Source organism: Narcine bancroftii, chromosome 13 (genome assembly GCF_036971445.1).
Source record: "Narcine bancroftii isolate sNarBan1 chromosome 13, sNarBan1.hap1, whole genome shotgun sequence".
NCBI classification, from domain to species: Eukaryota; Metazoa; Chordata; class Chondrichthyes; order Torpediniformes; family Narcinidae; genus Narcine; species Narcine bancroftii.
Genome location: NC_091481.1, coordinates 70,944,580 through 70,965,841, shown reverse-complemented (window position 1 = coordinate 70,965,841; position 21,262 = coordinate 70,944,580). Strand labels below are relative to the sequence as shown.

Sequence of the window (21,262 nt, the reverse complement as noted above, 5' to 3'; positions counted from 1 at the left end):
TTCTTTCCATGGGCAGTGAGAATCCCGAATGACCAAAGGAACTGCTCATACTGACCTTCCAAGACACTCACATTTATAAAACAATATCTGTCTGTCTGTATAGATGAATTCTTGTCCTGCATGTTTATTGTTGTGTCTGGTTATGTGTCTGCGTGTTTTGCATTGAGGACTGGAGAACGCTGCTTCATCTGTTTGTACGTACAATCAGATGACAATGAACTTGACTTGGGTTGCTGGCACTGTGAAGGTGTTGCGCTAAACGTGCCACCTTTTTGGCCCTCTATCATCGACAACTGGATGGCCCAGCCTGCAAGGTGATCTTGTCCATGACATCTTGCTGCAGACAATTCTCCACATGTCCCCTGCAGGTTTTAAGTGTGGTGTCTGGGTGTGAGAGAGACTATAGTTCCTCAGTGATGGCAGCAGTCCTTGCCCTGCACCCTAGGAGGAGCAGGACGGTGCTCAAGAACAGTGGAGAGTTGGACAAAAAAGTGGCAGATGGAGTTCAATCCGGGTAAGTGTGAGGTGATGCATTTTGGAAGGACAAACCAGAAGGCTGAATACAGGGTTAATGATCAGTTACTTAACAGTGTGGACAAACTGAGGGACCTTGGGGTCCAAATCCATGCCTCTCTCAAGGTCGCCGCACAGGTTGATAGGAGAGTTAAGAAGGACTATGGATTGTTGGGTATCTTGAGTCAAGAAGTCATATTGCAACTCTATAAACTCTGGAGAGACCACACATAAGAGTATTGTGATCAGTCCGGTCACCTCAGTACAGGAAGGATGTGGAAGCTACGGAGAGGGTACAGAGGAGATTCACCAGGATGTGGCCTGGATTGGGAAACAAGTCTTATGAGGCAAGGTTAGCAGAGCTGGGACCTTTCTCTTCAGAGTGCAGAAGGATGAGAGGAGACTTAATGGAGGACTTCAAGATTATGGGGAATAGATAGGGTGGCGAGCCAGCACTTTTTCCCTAGGGCAGGAATAGCAAACACCAGAGGACATGTGTACAGAGTGAAGGGAGGGAAGTTGAGGAGAGACGTCAAGGGTAAAAGTTTTACACATAGAGCTGTGTACAAAGCCCTGGGTACAAAGCAGAGGGATTCCTGGTGCCGTTCGATACACAAACATCCTGGAGGTTGTTCAACATCCATGGAAAGCAAAAGGGGGTCAACGTTTCGGGGCTGAGACCTTCATCAGGCAAATGGCCAAATAAGGTTATGGGGTGGGGGGGGTGTTTGGGTGGGAAGGAGAAGGGGGAGGAGCACAGGTGTTTGGAGGGGGAAAAACAGAGCTAAGACAGTGGTTCTCAACCTGTTTTTTCCCACCCACTACCACCTTAAGATATTCCTTACCCACCACAGAGCAGCCAGGGCATCCTGTGCACTGGAGTTAGTAGGGGGATTACGTAAGGTGGTATGTGAGTGGGTTGAGAACCACTAAGCTAAGAGGTAATGGGGAGGGGGGTTGGGAGGGCCAGAGGGCTGAAAAAGATGCTGTATGATAGGAGGGGGTGGGCATTGTGTGGTTTACCCCTGGATGCTCTGCTTTCTTCCTCAATCAGTCGATGGGCTCATTCGCTGCTGTAAACTGTTCCGGTGCTGGACAGTTGCCCGAGGGACCCTGTGACTCTGTAACACGCTTGGACCAGATGATCACAGCGACCTCTTCCCACGTTTCACTTTACGTACGGCCATGGATGCATTTAAAAAGCATGGATGGGCAAAGAATGTGGGGGGGGGGGGGGGGAAGATGGGCTTTGAGGAAGGGTTTGGCACAACGTCATGGGCTGAAGGGTCCAAACAGCGCTGAAATCTTGGTTCTATGTTTTCCATCGACAAGGGCCAGCAGGTCAGTGTCTGTCCCAACACCTCACTGTACCCCATGACCCTGCTGGTGAAAGGAAGTCCCAACCCTTCTCTCTCTCCCCCTTGTCCTGGTTCTGCGAGGTGCCCACCCCTCTCTCTTTTTCCCCTATGCCCCTCATGGTGGGAGGACGTCCCACTCCCCCATGTCCCTACTCGAGTGAGGACAACGACACCCCGTCCACCACACCTGGTTCTGCCGCAGCAATTCCGTGTTCTCCCGTTGGCTCCGTGACAGGTCTTTCTCCCGCAGCTGGGTCTCCTTCACCTGGGAGTTGATCTCCAGGCACTTGCGGGAGTACTGCTCCGACAGGACCTGCAGCTCGTGTTGCAGCGACTGCAGCTCCTCCCTGCAGGTGGAGACAACACACGGCACCACAGTTATGCCGGCAACCTGATCTCTGTCAGTGACTGGCTCAATCCCCTGTCAATCAGACCTGGAGACCCAACCCATTCATCCCAGGGCATTGCCACCATTTATAAAGGTAAAATACACAATGCTGGGGAAAGTCAGCAGGATTTTATACAGCAAAGATAAAAACCAGCAGGCTGAGTACAGGGTTAATGGTCAGTTACTCAAGAGTGTGATAAACAGAGGGTCCTTAGGGTCCAAATCCATATATCCCTCAAAGTCACTGCACAGGTTGATAGGATAGTTAAGAAGGTCGATGGGATGGTGGGGAATTGAGTGCAGGAGTCGAGACGTCATGTTGCACCTCTACAAATCTCTGGTGAGACCACACTTGTGTTCAGTTCTGGTCACCTCATTACAGGAAGGATATGGAAGCTGTGGAGAAGGTGCAGAGGAGATTCACCAGGATGTTGCCTGGATTGAGAAACAAATCTTAGGAAGCAAGGTTAGCAGAGCTGGGACTTTTCACTTTGGAGTGTAGAAGGATGAGTGGAGACTGAAGAGGTCTTCAAGATTAGAGGTCTAGATAAGGTGGACAGCCAGCACCTTCTCCCCAGGGCAGGAATAGCAAACACCAGAGGACAAAGTAAAGGGAGGGAAGTTTAGGGGAGATGTCAGGGGTAGGGTTCTTTATACAGAGACTTGTGGGGGCCTGGAATGTCCTTGCTGGGGATGGTGGTGGAGGATAGAACATTAGGGCTATTTAAGAGACTCTTAGACAGGTACATGGATGGTAGAAAAATAGAGGGTTACGGAGTAGGGAGGGTCTAGTACTCTTTTTTTTAAAAGTTTATATGGGTCGGCACAACATCGAGGGCTGAAGGGCCTGCACTATGCTTGTGTTTTCTATCCTTAACCAACATTTTGGACTTAAGCCCTTCATCGAGTTAACTTGATGACACCTTGATGAAGGGATGAAGCCCGCAACGTTGGTGACGTCCCTTTATCTTTACTACATAAACTCCACTGTGTGACTTGCTGAGTCTCTTCAGCATCGTGTTTTTACTTCAATCACGGCGTCTGCTGACTTTCGAGTTTTACTTTTTGCCACCATTTAGATCCCCAGTGGCCTATTCTGAGTGGCCTTTCAGGCAACTTCGGATAGGAGTTAAGTGCCATCTGCATTGCTATGGACCGATCGTCACATGCAGCCTGAACACTAACTGACCCTCTCCAAATCACAGCTGGATTGAGAAACAAATCTTAGGAAGCAAGGTTAGTAAGTAAAAACACAGAGATGGTGAAGGGGCTCGGCCGGTCTCGTAGAATCCTCAGGAGGTAAAGAGATATTACCAATGCTTTGGGCCTGAGCCCTTTAAGATCTGAGCTAAAAGCAGGCAGGTGTCTGAATTAAAAAGGCTGGGGGAAGAGGGAAGAAAGGGCGGGGCGGGTGGGGGAACAGACGAATAGGTAAAAGGTGATCATTGACCATGGGGACAGGTGGCAAGTGATCAGGGAAGGGGGATGTCTCTGTGAGTGCGGAGAAGGAGGAAAGGAGAGAGGGAGACAGATATGTTTTTATATACAGCTGCTGCATTCCAGGAAATAATTCCCAATTTTCCAGAACAATTTGTGTCAAAAGATCACAGCAGGAATTCTCGTCCTGAAATTTTACCACCGCAGATCACCTGCAGCCTAAACTGAACTGCAGGTGATCCACAAACCAAGGGCTGATGAACAGGACGTAACTACCGCATCGGGTATCTTGTATAAATCTGTGGCGTGATGCGGATATTTGGAGTTTTGGTTGTCCCTGTGAGAGCAGCCACTCCGGGAAGGTAGGGAGATGTTTCAGAACAGAAAAAAAAAACATAACAGGCAGAGAGAGGAAAGGAAAAAAGAGGAATGGGGAAGGGGAGAGATGGGGGGGTGGGTTAATGGAAACCCCCGGAGGTTGAAGTTAATGCATTTCAGACAGAAGATGAACTGTGGTTCCTCCACTTTGCAGGTGGCCTCAGTCTGGCTGACCATTGACAGATACATCGGCAAGGGATTGAGATGGGGAAATGAAAAGGTTGGGCACTGGGAGATCCCCGCAATTGTGGTGGACAGAGCTAAGGTGATAATGAAGTCTGTCTAGTCTTCCCAATGTAGGGATGACCACAGCAGGAGCACCGGATGCAATCGACGACCCCTGCAGATACACAGGTGAAGTTTTGCTTCCTTGGAAGGACTGTTTGGGGCCCCAAGTGGTGGTGAGGGAGGAGGTGTGGGCGCAGGTGGAGCATCTCCTGCAGTCATAGGAGTAGGTCCCAAGGGGGCAATTGGTGGGGAGGGAGGAGTGGATGAGGGAGACACGGAGGGAGCGGCCCCTGTGGAAGGAGGTGGGAAGGAGAGGGGAAGATGTGTCTAGTAGTGGAATCACGTGATGAGATCAGCAAACTGCAAGAGCTGGGACTGAACACCCGATTTTGTAATTGGATCCTGGATTTACTCATCTCCAGGCCACAGTCAGCAAGGATTGGTAACAGCATCTCCTCTCCTTGAGTACTTGAGCTCCACAGGGCCCTGCTGTACTCACTTTACACCTCTCACAGTGTGACTCAGTACGTCTACAAGGTGGCCAACGATACCATGGTAATGGGTTGCTTCAAGAGGAGCGATGAGTCAGTGTACAGGAGGGAGAATGAAAACTTGGCCGAATGGTGCACCAACAACAACCTTGCCCTCAATGTCACCAAAACTAAAGAGCTGATTGTTGACTTCAGGAGGGGAAAACCAAAGGTCTTCAAACCAGTGATCATTGGGGGATCCGAGGTAGAGAGAGTGATTCACTATCTCGGAGGACCTTTCCTGGACCCAGCATACGAACGTCATCGTGAAGAAAACAGGTCAGCGAATAACAGTGACCTTCCTCACAAGCATCAGAAAAGAACAGAAGCTTGTCGAAGGCCTCTGGCTTCATCCATTTCCATTTGCAGCCTTGATCGGTTCCCCGGGAACATTGCGTTCAGTCCTAATGCTGTTACCGTGCCAGTGCTCCGGCTTCAAATCCCACGCTGTCTGTAAGGAGTGTGTACATTCTCTCTGTGTTTGCGTGGGTTTCCTCTGGGGGCTCCAGTTTCCTCCCACCCTTCAAAAATGTACCGGGGGTTGTAGGTCAGTTGGGTGGCACGGGCTCATGGGCCGGAAGGGCCTGTTACCGTAGAGAATCATTAAAATGATAAATCCGGCCATCATCTCACCAGCGGAAACAGTTACTTACTGGTGTTGTTTATCCAGTCTCTCCAGGTCACTGTTATTCGCAATGTTCGGTGTGCAGCGCACTTTCTGCAGCTCCCTCTCTAGTTCTTCACGATGCGCCTTCTTTACTGCTTCAATGGCTGTCACAATGAAACACAGGTGTAAACTATGGCTGAAGACCAGCTCCTTCCCCAATGCCAATCAACCTCTCCTCACCTACCCTGATCACTAACTACTCCCACGCCACAAAACACCAGTTACATCTACTGAAACGCTGCTTCTTTTTCTTCAACCTCTATTATGAATGTTTATTATCTATTTTCATACAGTAATTGGAGTCAGGTTTTTTTTTTAATCAGTAACCTACAGTAAAACTCCTGTCATACAGATCTCAAGCAACAAAAATCTCAGAAAATAAATAGGTAAAAAATACTGACGTTTAAAATTGGCGCGCCTCGCCGTTCGCCAATCGTGCAGCACGCCATCTCATGCAACCGGAAACTTCACTTATCCAGCATCAAACAATCCCCAAAGGTGCTGGATACCAGGGGTTTTGGCTGCCAACATATTCAATGAAAACACAGACACTGGAGGAACTCAGCCAGTCGTGCAGCATTCGTACGAGGTAATATTACCAACGTTTCAGACCTAAGTCCTTCTTCAAGGTAGCTTGAAGAATATTTTGAAGACTGTATCTCTACCTCCTGTGGACGCTGCGAGACCGGCTGAGTTCCTCCAGCATTTCTATGTGTTTACAACAATCACAGCATCTGCAGACTTTATTATTTCACCCCAACTAATTCACTGAGGTGGACTGGACAGTTTTGAGGGCTACTCTCTTCTTCCTGTTCTCTGTCATGGAGTCATCCAGCAAGGAAACAGGGACTTCAGGTCAACTTGTCCATGCTGACCACATTATCTCCCTGACCTAGTCAATTTGCCCGTGTTTGGCCCTTCTCCACTAAAACTTTCCTATCCATGGTGGTGGACCAGTGAGGGGCTCTGCTGTTGAAGAACACAAGGTCCATGGTGGTAGACCAGCAAGGAGCTCTGCGGTTGAAGAACACAAGGTCTTGGCAGTGGACCAGCGAGGGGTTCTGCAGTTGAAGAACACAAGGTCCATGGCGGTAAACCAGTGAAGAGCTCTGCAGTTGAAGAACACAAGGTCCACGGCAATGAGGGGTCCTGCGGTTGAAGAACACAAGTTCCACGGCGGTGAGGGGTTCTGCGGTTGAAGATCACAGGGTCCATGGCGGTGAGCCAGTGACTGAAGAACACACAGGCGGCGGGCTGTTTGTGACTCGAGGCGAAAAACCCAATGCAGGCTGCAGGCGACTGCGGTCGAGGGATTCACACCGGGCCACAGACTGCTGGAGATCGACTCAAGACTGGGTGAAGGCGGACCTGGCATTGGAACCAGGCTGCGAGAGGGTGCCGAGGGGGCTGAAGAGTTCCTGATTGTGTCAGAGGTTTGGATCTGAAGCTCGTGTTGCCGATGGTTGGACTGGACTCTGTGTGATGGGAGAGGCTGTGGGAGCGCTGGAAGTGAATCCACTGACACTCAGTGACTCTAGAGGGGTGGGGGAATCTCTTTTGCTTCTCTCTCTCTCTCTGACTGTAAGAGGTGCTTCAGGCAATTTCTGCCAATGGCAAATCTGTCTGCCTTACAGCAGATGAAAGGCAATTTTGTGTCATATTACATGACAATAAATCGAATCTTTAATCTATCAGTAATTAGACCTGATACATAATGTTATAACCTCCTGTTTGGCAACATATTGCAAAGTGTCTGACATCAAGTAACTGTTCTCACGGGGGAAGTCACGTGATGGAGTAGTGGCCGGTCAGGGAATTCCAGCCCTCTCCGGAAAAGTTGAAAAAAAACACACAAAACCCAAAGGTACAACAAATAAAAATTAAAACAAAGTAAAAGTAAAGGTGAGAAGAAAATGGCAGCGAAGAGAGAAAAGTCGAAAGCAACGGGAAGAAGAGAAGAAGAAAGAACGTCGGAAGAAGAAGGTGAAGGCCTTACCTGTCCGAGGAGGCCCCCCGTGGAGAGAGAAGCCCGCTCCCAAAGGTCGGTTGAAGTCCCGAGCTCAGGATTTCAAAAATGGCTCGCGGAGCCGAGTAAAAGTGCGCAACCGCGCATGAAAAAAAAACACACTGACGGGAGGGGGGAACAGCTGAGGAGCCGATCTCCACAGCTGAGAGTGACAGCTGCAACACAGCAACAAGAAGAGAACACAGAAAACAACGAGAACAAGAAAGAAGAGAGCAAAAAGAAAACAAGGAAACAACAGATGGCCAACCCAGAGGAAGAAGAAGAAGAACATAGAGAAATGGAAGAAGAAGGGAAAGGCAGGACAATGGATATATATTTTTTTAAAAGAATATATGGAATCAGTAAAAGAATGGCAATTACAAGAATTTAATGAAATAAAAAGAAGAATTAAGAGTGCAGAAGAAAAAATGAATAAAATAGAATAAAATAGAGATGGTCATATCAGAGATAGGAAAAAGAGTGGACAATGTGGAAGAACGAGAAATAATCGTAGAAATGGAAGTAGAGGACTTAAAAGAGAAATTAGAAGAATCTAATAAAAAAGCTAAAGAGGCACAAGAGCTGTTTGCTCAGAAGATAGATATAATGGAAAACTATAATAGAAGAAATAATATAAAGATAGTGGGCCTTAAGGAAGATGAAGAAGGCAAGAATATGAGTGAATTTATAAAAGATTGGATCCCCAGGGTCCTAGGAAGACCAGAATTACAGGAAGAAATGGAAATAGAGAGGGCACATAGAACACTAGCCCCGAAACCACAGCCGCAGCAAAAACTAAGATCCATTTTAGTAAAATTCTTAAGATATACAACAAGAGAAAATATATTGGAGAAAGCAATGAAGAAAATAAGAGAAGACAAAAAGCCACTGGAATACAAAGGTCAAAAATTTTTTTTCTATCCAGACATAAGTTTTGAACTCCTGAAGAAAAGGAAGGAGTTCAATACAGCAAAAACAATCCTGTGGAAAAAAGGATATAAGTTTATGTTAAAGTACCCAGCGGTACTTAAAATAGTTATTCCAGGGCAACAAAACAGACTATTCTTGGATTCGGAGGAAGCACGAAAATTTGCAGAACAACTACAAAACAAGCAGAGAGATGAAGACATGTAATGAGAGTAAAAATGACCACGAACTATATGTATGTGTGTGTATATATATATACACACATATTAATAGATGTGTATGTATATATGTGTGTACATGCGTGTATCTGTATTTAGAGGAAAATATATAGAGTATAGATAAGAATTAATAAGGGAATGAAAGGGAACAGAGGAAATAAGGAGGGAATTAAAAGAGTGACCTTTGTCATATATGAAAATTGAAAACTTTTCCGGGGGGGGGGGGGGGGGGGGCTGGGTGGGGAGGAGTTACGGTCACTGCAAAATCAGTTGACGCTTGCGAGTGAATTCGCAAATCCAAATGGAGAGGGGAGATGTGGTTGCCCGACAAGGGATAAAGGGCAACTCAGGAGGGGGAGGGGAGAATGGGGTTAAAGAAATTTTAGATAGGAGAATAAGGGAAATGTTTGATGTTTTAGTAATGTTGTCTTATAAAGTGTTCAAAACAAGAAAGCAGAAATGGATAAGAAGGAAAGGTGATGATGAGGAAACGGAAAGGGAAGATAAACAAAGTATGAAATGGCTACGTTGAACTATATGACTTTAAATATTAACGGAATACATAACCAAATCAAAAGGAAGAAATTGCTAAATTTACTGAAAAATGAAAAAATTGATATAGCATTCGTGCAAGAAACACATTTAACTGAAATGGAGTATAAGAAATTAAAGAAATTGGGTAGGACATGTAATAGCAGCATCATATAATTCAAAAGCTAGAGGAGTAGCTATATTAATCAGTAAAAATGTACCAATTAAAATAGAAGAGGAAATAATAGATCCAGCAGGGAGATATGTAATGATAAAATGTCAGATATATTCGGAGTTTTGGAATTTACTCAATGTATATTCCCCTAACGAAGAAGATCAAAAATTTATGAAAGATATTTTTTTGAAGATAGCAGACACGCAAGGGAACATACTAATAGGAGGGGATTTCAACCTTAATTTGGATTCAAATTTGGATAAAACTGGGAAAAAAATTAACAGAAAGAACAAAGTAACCAAATTTATAATTAAATCGATACAAGAAATGCAACTTTTGGATATATGGAGGAAACAACACCCAAAGGAAAAGGAATATTCATATTATTCGGGTAGACATAAAACATACTCAAGAATAGACCTATTCCTGTTATCAGCTCGTATGCAAGACAGAGTAAGAAAAATAGAATATAAAGCTAGAATATTATCAGACAATTCACCCTTGATATTGACAATAGAGTTAGAGGACATCCCTCCAAGACTGTATAGATGGAGATTAAACTCCATGCTACTTAAAAGGCAGGATTTTAGAGAATTAATTGAAAGACAAATTAAAATGTACTTTGAAATAAATACGGAATCAGTGAAAGATAAGTTTATACTATGGGACGCAATGAAAGCGTTCATCAGAGGGCAAATAATAAGTAAGGTAACCAAGATGAAGAAGGACTACAATCAGGAAACAGAGCAGTTGGAAAGGGAAATAGTAAATATGGAAAAAGAATTAGCAATGAAGGAAGACACAACTAAAAGAAGAGAATTTGCAGATATAAAAATAAAATATGAAACACTACAAACATATAAGGTGGAGAAGAACATAATGAAGGTAAAACAGAAATATTATGAACTAGGAGAAAAAACGCACAAAATTCTAGCATGGCAGCTTAAGACAGAACAAACTAAGAGAATGGTATTGGCATCAAGGAAAAAATTATGAACATTTATACCAAACTGAAAACGAAGGGAAAGAAGACAAAATAGATGAATTTTTAACTAAAATTGAACTACCAAAATAGAGGAACAAAATAAATTAATAGAACCATTTGAAATAGTAGAAACACAAGAGATAATAAAAAAAACTACCAAATAATAAAACACCAGGAGAGGATGGATTCCCAATAGAATTCTATAAAACATTTAAAGATTTATTAATTCCTCCCCTCCTGGAAGTAATCAACCAGAATGACAAAACACAAAGCTTACCAGATTCATAAAAAACAGCAATAATTACAGTAATACCAAAGACAGGGAAAGATCCACTCGCACCAGCGTCATATAGACCAATATCATTACTTAACACAGATTATAAGATAATAGCTAAACTATTAGCAAACAGATTAGCCAATTATGTACCTAAAATGGTAAATCTAGACCAAACTGGATGTATTAAAAAAAGACGAACAACAGACAATATTTGTAAATTTATTAACTTAATTCATGCAGTAAAAGGGAGTAAAGTGCCAACAGTAGCAGTTGCTTTAGACGCAGAGAAGGCCTTTGACGGAGTAGAATGGAATTATTTATTCAAATATTGCAAAAATTCAGTTTACCAGAGAAATATATGAATTGGATTAAAGCATTATATAAGGGGCCATTGGCGAGTGACAGTAAATGGATATATATCAAAGCAATTTAATTTAAGCAGATCAACAAGACAGGGATGCCCACTATCACCCTTATTGTTCGCATTAGCTATAGAACCACTAGCAGAATTGATAAGAACAGAAAATAAAATAAAAGGGATAAAAATAAAAGACAAGGAATATAAAATCAGTTTATTTGCAGATGATGTTATAGTATATTTAACAGAACCAGAACTATCAATAAAAGAATTATATAAGAAATTGAAGGAATATGGAGAAGTGTTGGGTTACAAGATTAACGTAAATAAAAGTGAAGCAATGCCAATGAATAATGCGGATTTCTCAAAATTTAAGAAGGAATCACCATTCAGATGGCAAATGCAAGCAATAAGATACCTAGGTATACAAATAAATAAAAACCTCGGCCAACTATATAAACTCAATTATTATCCACTAATGAAAAAATTACAGGGCGATTTAGAGCATTGGAAAGATTTACCACTAACACTAATAGGAAGGATAAACTGTATTAAAATGAACATTTTCCCAAGGATATTATACCTATTTCAGGCATTGCCAATACACTTGACAGAGAAATTCTTCAAGGAGTTAAAGAAAATAATAAGTAAATTTTTATGGAAAGGGGGGAAACTGAGGATAGCACTAGATAAATTAACAGAATGGTATAAACAAGGAGGCTTACAACTGCCAAACTTTAAAAATTATTATAGAGCCGCACAATTAAGATACCTATCAGATTTTTACCAAACAAGGGAAAAGCCAGATTGGACTAGATTAGAATTAGATAAAATAGGGGAGAAGATACCTGAACATATATTATATAAATGGGATGAAAAATTGGTACAACGTAGGAGTTCTCCAGTATTACATCATCTACTCAATATTTGGAAAAAGATTCATGTAGAAAGGAATAAAACAAATTACCAATTACCAAAACTAATATTGACGCAAAATAAGTTACTCCCTTTTAAAATAGATAACCTTTCCTTTAGAGAATGGGAGAAAAAAGGGATCAAAAGAATAGAAAATTGTTTTTCAGGAAATATTTTTATTATCCTTTGAACAAATGAAAGATAAATACAATATAACTCAAGATACAGTGCTGGCATATTACCAATTGAGATCCTACTTGAAGGACAAATTAGGAAGCAGTCTGAGGTTACCAGAGGGAAGTAACTTTGAATATGTGATTACAGATACAATGATAATCAAAAGATTTATAACAAATATGTATATTAAACTGCAAGAAAAGGAGAATGAGGAAACAAATGGTAAAACTAAAAAATGGGAACAAGATTCAAATATAAAGATAAAGAAGGAAACATGGGAGAAGTTATGCTCTGGAACTATGAGAAATACAATAAATACGAGGTTACGTATGATACAATATAACTGGATACACAGGCTATACATTACACCTCAAAAGTTAAATAAATGGGACCCAACAGTATCTGACAGATGTTTTCATTGTAAAAAAGAAATGGGACAACAATTCATGCAATTTGGACATGTGAGAAAGTGAAAAAATTTTGGGAATATCTAAACCAGATATTAAATAAAATTACAGAAAAAAATATACCAAAAAACCCAGAGATCTTCCTCCTAAGTAACATAAAAAACAAAGAATTTGGACTTGATTTGGATGGTGCACAAAAAAGATTTGTTATGATAGCTCTAGCCGTAGCAAAAAAATGTATTATGTCAACCTGGAAATTAGAAAATAATTTGAGAATACAACAATGGTATACAGAAATGAATAAATGTATTCCATTAGAAAAAATAACATATAATTTAAGAAATAATATTACAATATTTGAACAAATATGGGAGCCATACATGAAACACAATAGAGAAAACCTACCGGGGACATCTACCACCTAAAATGACAGAAGGAGAAGGAAATGAAAAGAATTGACTCAGTGGAATTTCTTGTTTATTTTTATTGAATGACAACATTGTTTGACTGGTTTAATGTATCTTAGATTCTGTACTTTAAATGAATGGGGGGGCAGGTAGGGAGGGTGGGATGGGAGGAGGGGGGAGGGAGAAAATGACACTGTATATATTTGGAAAGGAAAATGTATGTATCTTTGTCAATGTGGTTTATGGTGTGAAAAATAAAAAAAAATTTTATATATATATATATAATTTTTAAAAAATGTAACTGCTCTCACCTCTTGGTTAAAGCTGCATAAAACAATGGCAAAAATAATTCCTCAAATGCACCTTCTCTTCAGTGAAATGAGAACGTGCAATTCAACATCATGTTTACCATTTGTGGGCCCGCCCACATGGAATTAATCTATCCTGATTTGAAATTCAAATCAGATTACATGGAATGAAACAAACAGAACCACAGAATTTGTTTCTGGCACCGGCCCCACCAAGCAGGGGCCCCTACACCTCACCTTGTCCGCGCTAGATATCGTAGCTCTTCCCATCCCATCTCCCAGCACCTCGACCCCATGGCCTCCCTTGTTCCCAGTCGTGTTGGTTGGTAGGTTAACTGACCACTGCCTATTGCCCATTGTGGAAGGGTGTGGTAGCATCTCGGGGGGGGGGGGTGGCTGTGGGAATGAGGGAGGAATGAAATGGGATTAAAGAGCGTTGGGTAGAATTGTTGGGGCAAAAGGCCCCTCTCATCTGCCCCTTAACTGCTGCCAGAATCCACTCGCCCCTACACTGTGTCTCTCCATGCTTCCATTTCTGGCAACAGTGTTCTTTCATGAGGTATTTAAGTTTGGGCAGGATTGTCACACCCTATCCTGAAGCTGTTACCAGTTGATTATGTTAACAACAGGTTTGGTAACATTTATCCAACAGAATTCCAAATTCTGATCAATTTCTCCTGCTCCATCCTCACTGAACATTTATCAAGCAATGTTCAGCTACGATGAAAAGCAAGGGATTAGGGAACTTGTACAGGAGAGCGGTGCTGAGGGAAGAGGTCGGCCACAATTTTGGAAGACCTGTGTGATGATAAGAAGGTTTTAGCCTGAGCAGAGGTGACAATGCCTTGAGATTCCGGTCAAAGGTAGTGGGGACTGAGTGGGAATCGTCCAGCGGGTGATTGAAATCTGGAACCTGCTACCTTCAAGAGGTATTGGGATAAGTAGGTTGATCCCGGAAAAATATGAAGATGATCTAGCATTGAGTGCGTGCTCTACACCTGAAGGAGCCAGGAAGGGCTGACGTAGTAATGTAACCTCAGCATCTTTAAAACAAATTAAATCTAGACATACAGCAAATAGGTCCTTCCAGCCCATGAGTTCGTGCTGCCCAATTAACATACACCCCTATATGTTTTGGAATTTGGCAGGAAACTGAGCACCCAAAGGAAACTCTCGTAGACACAGGGAGAACATTTTCCCAGAGGGACATTTATCCCTTAATCCACAGCCTCCAACAGATCCAGTGGTTCCCAACCTTTTTCTTTCCACGTACATCCTAGGCCATTGGTGCCCTGTGATTAGTAAGGGATTGCTTAAGTGGGAAGGGAGGGTTGAGAATCACTGCTCCAAACCCAATTGTTACTGAAATATTTTGCTTGAGAAAAATTGTCATTGGTCCATTTCCTTTGGAGTTCTGAAACTGTGCACGTTACGAGTCGATTAGAGACGATTAAAACAGTGGTTTTCAATCCTTTTCTTTCCACCCACATCCCACCCTTACTCATCACAGAGCACTGATGGCCTAGGGATTACTTAAAGTGGGATATGAGTGGAAAGGAAAATGTTGAGAACCACTGGTCTAGTCATTATAGCATGGTCTGTAGAATCTCCTGCTACCAACAACCTTAAAGAAGAAAGTCGGCAGATGCTGGGGTCGAGTGCAATAAACCAACTTGCTGGAGAAACTCATCAGGTCATGCAGCGTCCAGAGGAAGTGAAGGGTAATGTCAAATGGTTTTAAGATTGACTCCCAATTTCTGTTAAACCCCCTCCCGAGTCGGTCTTGTTCCTTATCCCCATCTCCTTTCCTCCAGCTCCCCACTCCCTCTGCTGTCAGAGAGCCACCCTCCCACCACCCCCCCATCACTTCTCCCCTCCCACCAGGATCCACCTAACACCCTCCCTCTTACCTGCCAGCCTGTGTTTCTCGTGAAAACACAATGCTGGAGAAATCCAGCAGCTCAAACACTTATTTACGTAGCAAAAATAAAGGACGTAACTGACCTTTTGGGCTTGAGCCCTGGAGCAAAATGTAGGTAGGGGCGCCCGAATTGTTGTTTCCCCTGTTCATCCCATGGATTCTTCATGAGCTGCTGAGTTTCTCAAGCATGTTCTGGTGTTCCCACCAATTACCTGCCACATCACTTGCATTTTGACAGTGAGTAGACTTTCAAACCATTTTGCTGTCTATAAAGGGCTTGGAGACTGGGCATGCGAGGGAGAGGCTGTGGAGGAAAGGGGCTAGCAGGATTGCTGAGAGCTGGCATAGACTCAATGGGTCGAATGGCCTCCATCCTTGTAGTTATAAAAAATGAGCAAGGTGTCTTTGCCTCCTTTGAAGGGGTTGCCTGCAGTGTCCCTCTGGGGGGGGGGGGAGGGGGGGGAATTACTTTCCAGGTTCAGCCTCTGCTGCCACGTTAACACGGAGTGAGCACTGTCTGGGAGCCCTTTCTACCTACCAGCCATGGTGGCATGGGTTTCCTCAGACAGCAGTCGCTCTTTGTCCCGCTCGATCCTCTCCAACTCCCGACGATGTTGCCGCTGCAGCTCCTCCATTGCTTTCCGATGTGATTCCTCCATCTCTTTGAAGCTACGCTCACAGGTGGCCTGAAACATCAAGAGGATCCAGGGTCAGAAACCTTCCTGCAGTGGCAAAGGAGGCATGAGGGCCACTGAAGGCTTGAAAGGGTTAAACCAAGGAGCAGCTGCCCAGAGCCTGAGCCGATTCAAGACAAATCCTATCCTGTCCGGCGGCATCATGTGTGGGACGGGAGCTGCAAAGCATCGGACCGGATGTTAATACAGAGGGTCATCAGAACGGCCACGAGGATCCCTGGGGTCTCCCATTCTTCTACTGACGACATTTGTGCCCACAAGCTTGTACCACCTAATTACACCCCATTAACCTGCAACCTTGTACGTTTCTGAGGGTGGGAAAAAACTGGAGCCCCTGGAGGAAACCCACGCAGACACGGGGAGAACGTGCAAACTCCTGACAGACAGCACGGGATTCAAACCCAGGTTGCTGGTGCTGTGACAGTGTTTTGGTAGCCATGCTGTCCAGACATTCACCGTCCGAGATGCTTTCCATTCAGCACACAGTATCTTTGAACTACTACCATCAGGGAGGTGATACAGGAGCATCAAAACCAGGAGTGCCAGGCTGTGGAATTAATGAACAGTGTCCTGTAACCAAGTAAATCATCCCAAAATAGGTGTACAGAATGTGGGAGGTGTGTGTGTGAGAGGGAGAGAGGAAATTAATGTTTGTGTGTGAGAGTTTGTATGTGAGAGTGGGAGAGGGATAGCGGGAGAGCGGGAGAGGGAGCGCAGGAGCGTGGGAGCGGGAGGGGGGAGCGGGAGGGGGGAGCGGGAGGGGGGAGCGGGAGGGGGGAGCGGGAGGGGGGGAGGGGGAGGGGGAGGGGGAGGGGAGGGGGGAGCGGGAGGGGGAGCGGGAGGGAGAGCGGGAGGGAGAGCGGGAGGGAGAGCGGGAGGGAGAGCGGGAGGGAGAGCGGGAGGGAGAGCGGGAGGGAGAGCGGGAGGGAGAGCGGGAGGGAGAGCGGGAGGGAGAGCGGGAGGGAGAGAGCGAGGGAGAGAGCGTGGGAGAGAGCGTGGGAGAGAGCGTGGGAGAGAGCGTGGGAGAGAGCGAGGGAGAGAGCGAGGGAGAGAGCGAGGGAGAGAGCGAGGGAGAGAGCGAGGGAGAGAGCGAGGGAGAGAGCGAGGGAGAGAGCGAGGGAGAGAGCGAGGGAGAGAGCGAGGGAGAGGGTGAGCGAAAGGGTGCGTGTGAGAGATAAAGTGTGTGCACGCACGTTTACACCTTGATCTGGGGAAATGCTATTTCGTTGGGTTGAAGATGTAGTCAGATAATAAATATGCACTTGGAATACTTGCAATGAGGATAATTTAAGTTGTTTCCTCTGCTGAGGGCCAGAATTAAAGTCCATTACATCCGAGAGTGGTCTTTCAGGGTCACATGCACAGAGCGGCAGGGGTGGGGGGGGGGGGTGGTGTCTGACCGCCATTATTCTCTCCCTGACGCTGGCAGGTAAATGGCAATGATTGTGGGGTCAGATAGAGTTCAGCTGTGATTTCAGATTCCTTGCCAGAGTACATACACGACACCACATACAACCCTGAGATTCTTTTTCCTGTAGGCGTGCAGAATTACCACCTATTGGGAGTGCAAAATTAAAACCAGACACATTGTACACATATAAACAAATAATGTCAACAAACTGACTGTGCAATACAAAAAAAATCAATAAAGTCAGAGTCCTTAAATGAGTCCCTGATTGAGTTTGTTGTTGAGTTTGATGGTAGAGGGGGAGCAGCTGTTCCTGAACCTGGTGGCACCGATACCTGATGGCAGCAGCAAGAATAGAGCGTGTGCTGGGTGGTGTGGATCCTTGATGAACGCTGCTGCTCTCCGACGGCAGCATTCCTTGTAGATGTTCCTGATGGTGGGGAGGGTTTTGCCTGTGATGTCCTGGGCTGTGTCCACTAACTTTGGCTTTACGCTCAGGGGTATTGGTACCCCACCCCCCCCACCATACCAGACCGTGATGCAGCCGGTCAGCACATTTTCCACTACACATCTATAGAAATTTGCCAGGGTTTCTGGTGTCATACCAAACCTCCGCAAACTCCTGAGGAAGTAGAGGTGCTGTCGTGCTTTCACGATGCCATTGGTGTGTTGGCACCAGGAAACATCCACCGAGATAGTGAATTTAATTTTGGCATCAGCTCTGCCATCCCATTGGCACAGGAATGGAGCCTTTGCTCGAGTTGAAGCAAGTTCCTTACCTGAGAGATGAAGCCTTTTGGAACCTGCTCCCTCAGATCCTCGGCTGCATTCCGCTGCCCCTGGAGCCGAGTGCTGTGCTCCCGGAAAGATTCCAGCTCTTTCCTCGCCTCGTCCAACTGTGTATTTAGATAGGAGATCTGAAATTTGTGAAGGAACAGCCTTCAAATCCTTGAAAAGCAATTGCAAACAACCAGGTCATATGGATTTCCAAAACATATTTAGAATTCCTACCAGAATTGAGAGTGAGTATCAAACTTCAAAATCAGTGTTTAATCGGATTTCAGGTTTATCGTCCGAGTACATTCATGACATCACATACAACCCTGAGAGTTTTCCCCCCTCTGGGCCAGGCAGAACTACCACTTATTGGCAGTGCAAATAAAAATGGATTCAACGTACATGTGTAAACAAATAAAGAATTGGAGAGGATTCAGAGATTTACTCGAATAATATCAGGAATGAAAGGGTTAGCACATGGGGAACATTTGTCGACTCTGGAACTGTATTCAATGGAGGACAGAAGGATGAGGGGAGCCTCATAGAGGCATTTTGAACATTGAAAGGCATGGACAGAGTAGATGTGGCAAGGATGTTTCCCATAGTAGGGGAATCATTTCAGGATAAAAAGGGTGTCAATTTAAAACAGATGTGGAAAAGGCTTTAGTCAGAGGGTCATGAGTCTGTGGAACTTGTTGCCACAGGAGACTGTGGAGGTGTAGTGCGAGACCACTCAGACACAAAGGGCCAAAGGCTTTATTGATCTATAGATCCAAGCACACCTCGGCCTGCTGCTGGCTCAAGTCCTTTATTAGGGGCCTTAGGAGGACGGGCTACCGGTTCAGCAGGCGGGCTAGCCTGCCCAGCTCAGTGGGGAACGTGCCCGCATCACCATGTCCCACCACAGGAAGTGAGATCATTGGGTGTATTTAAGGTAAAGATTGACAGGTATTTGATTAGTCAAGGCCTTAAGGGTTGCGGGGAGGAGGCCGGAGAGCAGGGCTGAGAGGGAGGATGGATTAGCTCATGATTAGAATGGTGGAGCAGACCCAATAGGCCTTGATCCGCTCTATCAATGACTCCAAAGATTGAGTGAGGAATGACAGGCTTCAGTACATATTAATTAATTTCGGCCGGCCCAACTCCATATGCTCAAATGAATGGAAGGGGGCAGGGAAGTCGACCTTTCTGGCCAGGTCACAGGGGGAGGGGTCACAGGGGGGTTGAGTCATCAGTGGGCGGGCCAGCCACTTATACACAGAGCAGCGCAGAACAGTGTATACACATCACCACAGGGCTCCTTCTGCTCCTCTACCTTACGAAACGTTTGGAGGTGTGGAAAATTAGAATGCCCATTGGCTGCTGTTTCCTCCAGAAGATCAGTGCCTACACTTCAAGAAGCGGTTCAGTGACTGCATTCTTTCTGAGGTTAAAGTGTGGATGGCATCATTTGTTCACACCAAAAATGCAAAATCTGACAAGTCTAATTTCCAACGAGGGGGTGCTGCTCCCTTCCTCTTGCCAAGAGTCTACACAGGCCTCAGACAGACGAACTGGATCATGACTATTTCTCAGAGGCCGACTCCAGGTCTCTGTCTCTGCTGCCCGAAAGAGTCCTGGATTGGTACTGCAGGTTCAGGATTCAAGCCCAAATCCCAGGCATTTTGTTTAGTCATACAGCACGGTAACAGGTCCTTCCGGCCCATGAGCCCGTGTCGCCCAAATGTGACCAAGCAATCTACAAACCCTGCACATCTTTGGGACATGGGAGGAAACCCACGAGGAGAACATACAAGCTCTTTGAAGATGGGCACAGAAAATATAAATGTAATGTAGGCAGATGCGTCCGGTGGATGAGGGGTCCTCAAGATCCAGAATTCCTTTATTGCCAGGTGATTACTGAGAAAACATTGCTGAAAGGAACATGCTAATTGCTGAGACCTCCCTGACCTCTACTGATGACATTCACCAGTAGCATTACTTAAATAAACTTTAAATTAAATTTAGACATACAGTACTGTTACCATGCTGGTAAAAGCACACAGCGCTGGAGAAACTCAGCAGGTCAAACAAGGACACCTTTTGACCTGCTTAGTTTCCCCGGGATGGTGGACTTTCGTTTTACTTCTGTTACCATGAAGTACATCTAAAATTTTTCAAAAATGTTTTTAAAAAATTGATTTCTAATTCCCACCTCTTTCTTCAGCCGCTCGGTAGTTCCCGACGTCCCGTTGTCGTTCAGGTTGGATTGGGAAGGTCGCAGGCACGCGAGGGGGACCTGCTTGTGATCCCGCAGTGGGATACGTTCCAGCTCCTGCCACTTCACCTCAACATCCTTGCTGAGGGGCTCGGGGATAAAGACGGGGATGAAACTCCAGTCCGTCCCTCTCCTTGGGCTCTCGCCCGGTGCCGGCGACTCGAACCACCTGCTCCGCTCAGCGATCCGCTGGGCCTGACCGCGTTGCAGCTCGTCGGCCCTGGCTGGGTCCTGCCGGGGTGGCAGGGGGGGAGCCGGGGTGCGGGAGGATGGGATGCTGCCCTGCACGGGCTCTAGCTCCACGCAGTCCTGCGCTGGCGTGAGCTGCTCCAGGCCATCAGTCCTGCGACTCCCCCGCTGGGCGTCCGGCCGCGTCCTGACTGTGGCTGCTGGCTCTGACCTGACCGCCGTCCGCCTGCCAATCATGTCGCAGAACGTGTTTTCCTTGTTGCTGTCCGTGGAACTGCAAACAAAACGAATTGTGTTCATGATGCACTCCATACACGACACAGGGGTCAGAGGGAGCCCAGTCCTAGACACCCACCCAGCGAACAGAGGAAGAGATGGCAGAAACAGGCCCTTCAGCCCAACTTGCTGACCACAGTGTCTCACACACCAGTCCCACCTGCATGTCTCTGTAAACCCACCCCATCCACGTATCCTTCCAAGTGTTTCTTAAACGTTGTAATAGGACCCTGCTGGTTGTGGGTGGGCAGGGTGTGGGTGGGTGGGATATCACTTGACTGCCCTGTCAAATTGCGAGAGGACTGACTGGGGAATGTTCCGCCGAATTGTACTGGTCCTGTCTTTGAATCGGGTTGAAGAGTGTTATAACTATACGGTCACAGACTGACGAGAGGCTCATCATGTTCTGGAGGGCAGGATTCAGTCTTGGAGCTGTCAGGCCGCCCGCCCTTTGTAGAACAAACTCCCTGAGTCACCTTGTTCTCACACAGAGTGAATCGATTTGGCTGAAGGCTGGTTTCTGAGTGGTGGAGGTCTCTGTGTACAAGCG

At 45.5% G+C, this 21,262-nt stretch overlaps 1 protein-coding gene across 4 annotated transcripts in view; it reads right to left on the bottom strand.

Annotated features, from left to right (window-relative positions):
• The window catches only part of triobpb (TRIO and F-actin binding protein b), a 167,758-nt gene that overhangs the window by 19,422 nt on the left and 127,074 nt on the right, over nucleotides 1–21,262 (bottom strand). For 3 of the 4 annotated variants that reach the window (XM_069909011.1, XM_069909014.1, XM_069909015.1), the window contains 5 exons: nucleotides 20,185–20,710; nucleotides 17,993–18,130; nucleotides 15,649–15,796; nucleotides 5,486–5,603; nucleotides 2,059–2,218 (listed from right to left, as the gene is read on the bottom strand). In XM_069909011.1, the coding sequence (XP_069765112.1) occupies nucleotides 2,059–2,218; nucleotides 5,486–5,603; nucleotides 15,649–15,796; nucleotides 17,993–18,130; nucleotides 20,185–20,710 (1,090 nt within the window). The remainder of the gene's footprint in view (nucleotides 1–2,058; nucleotides 2,219–5,485; nucleotides 5,604–15,648; nucleotides 15,797–17,992; nucleotides 18,131–20,184; nucleotides 20,711–21,262) is intronic. The other variant, XM_069909012.1, reaches the window with a different exon arrangement.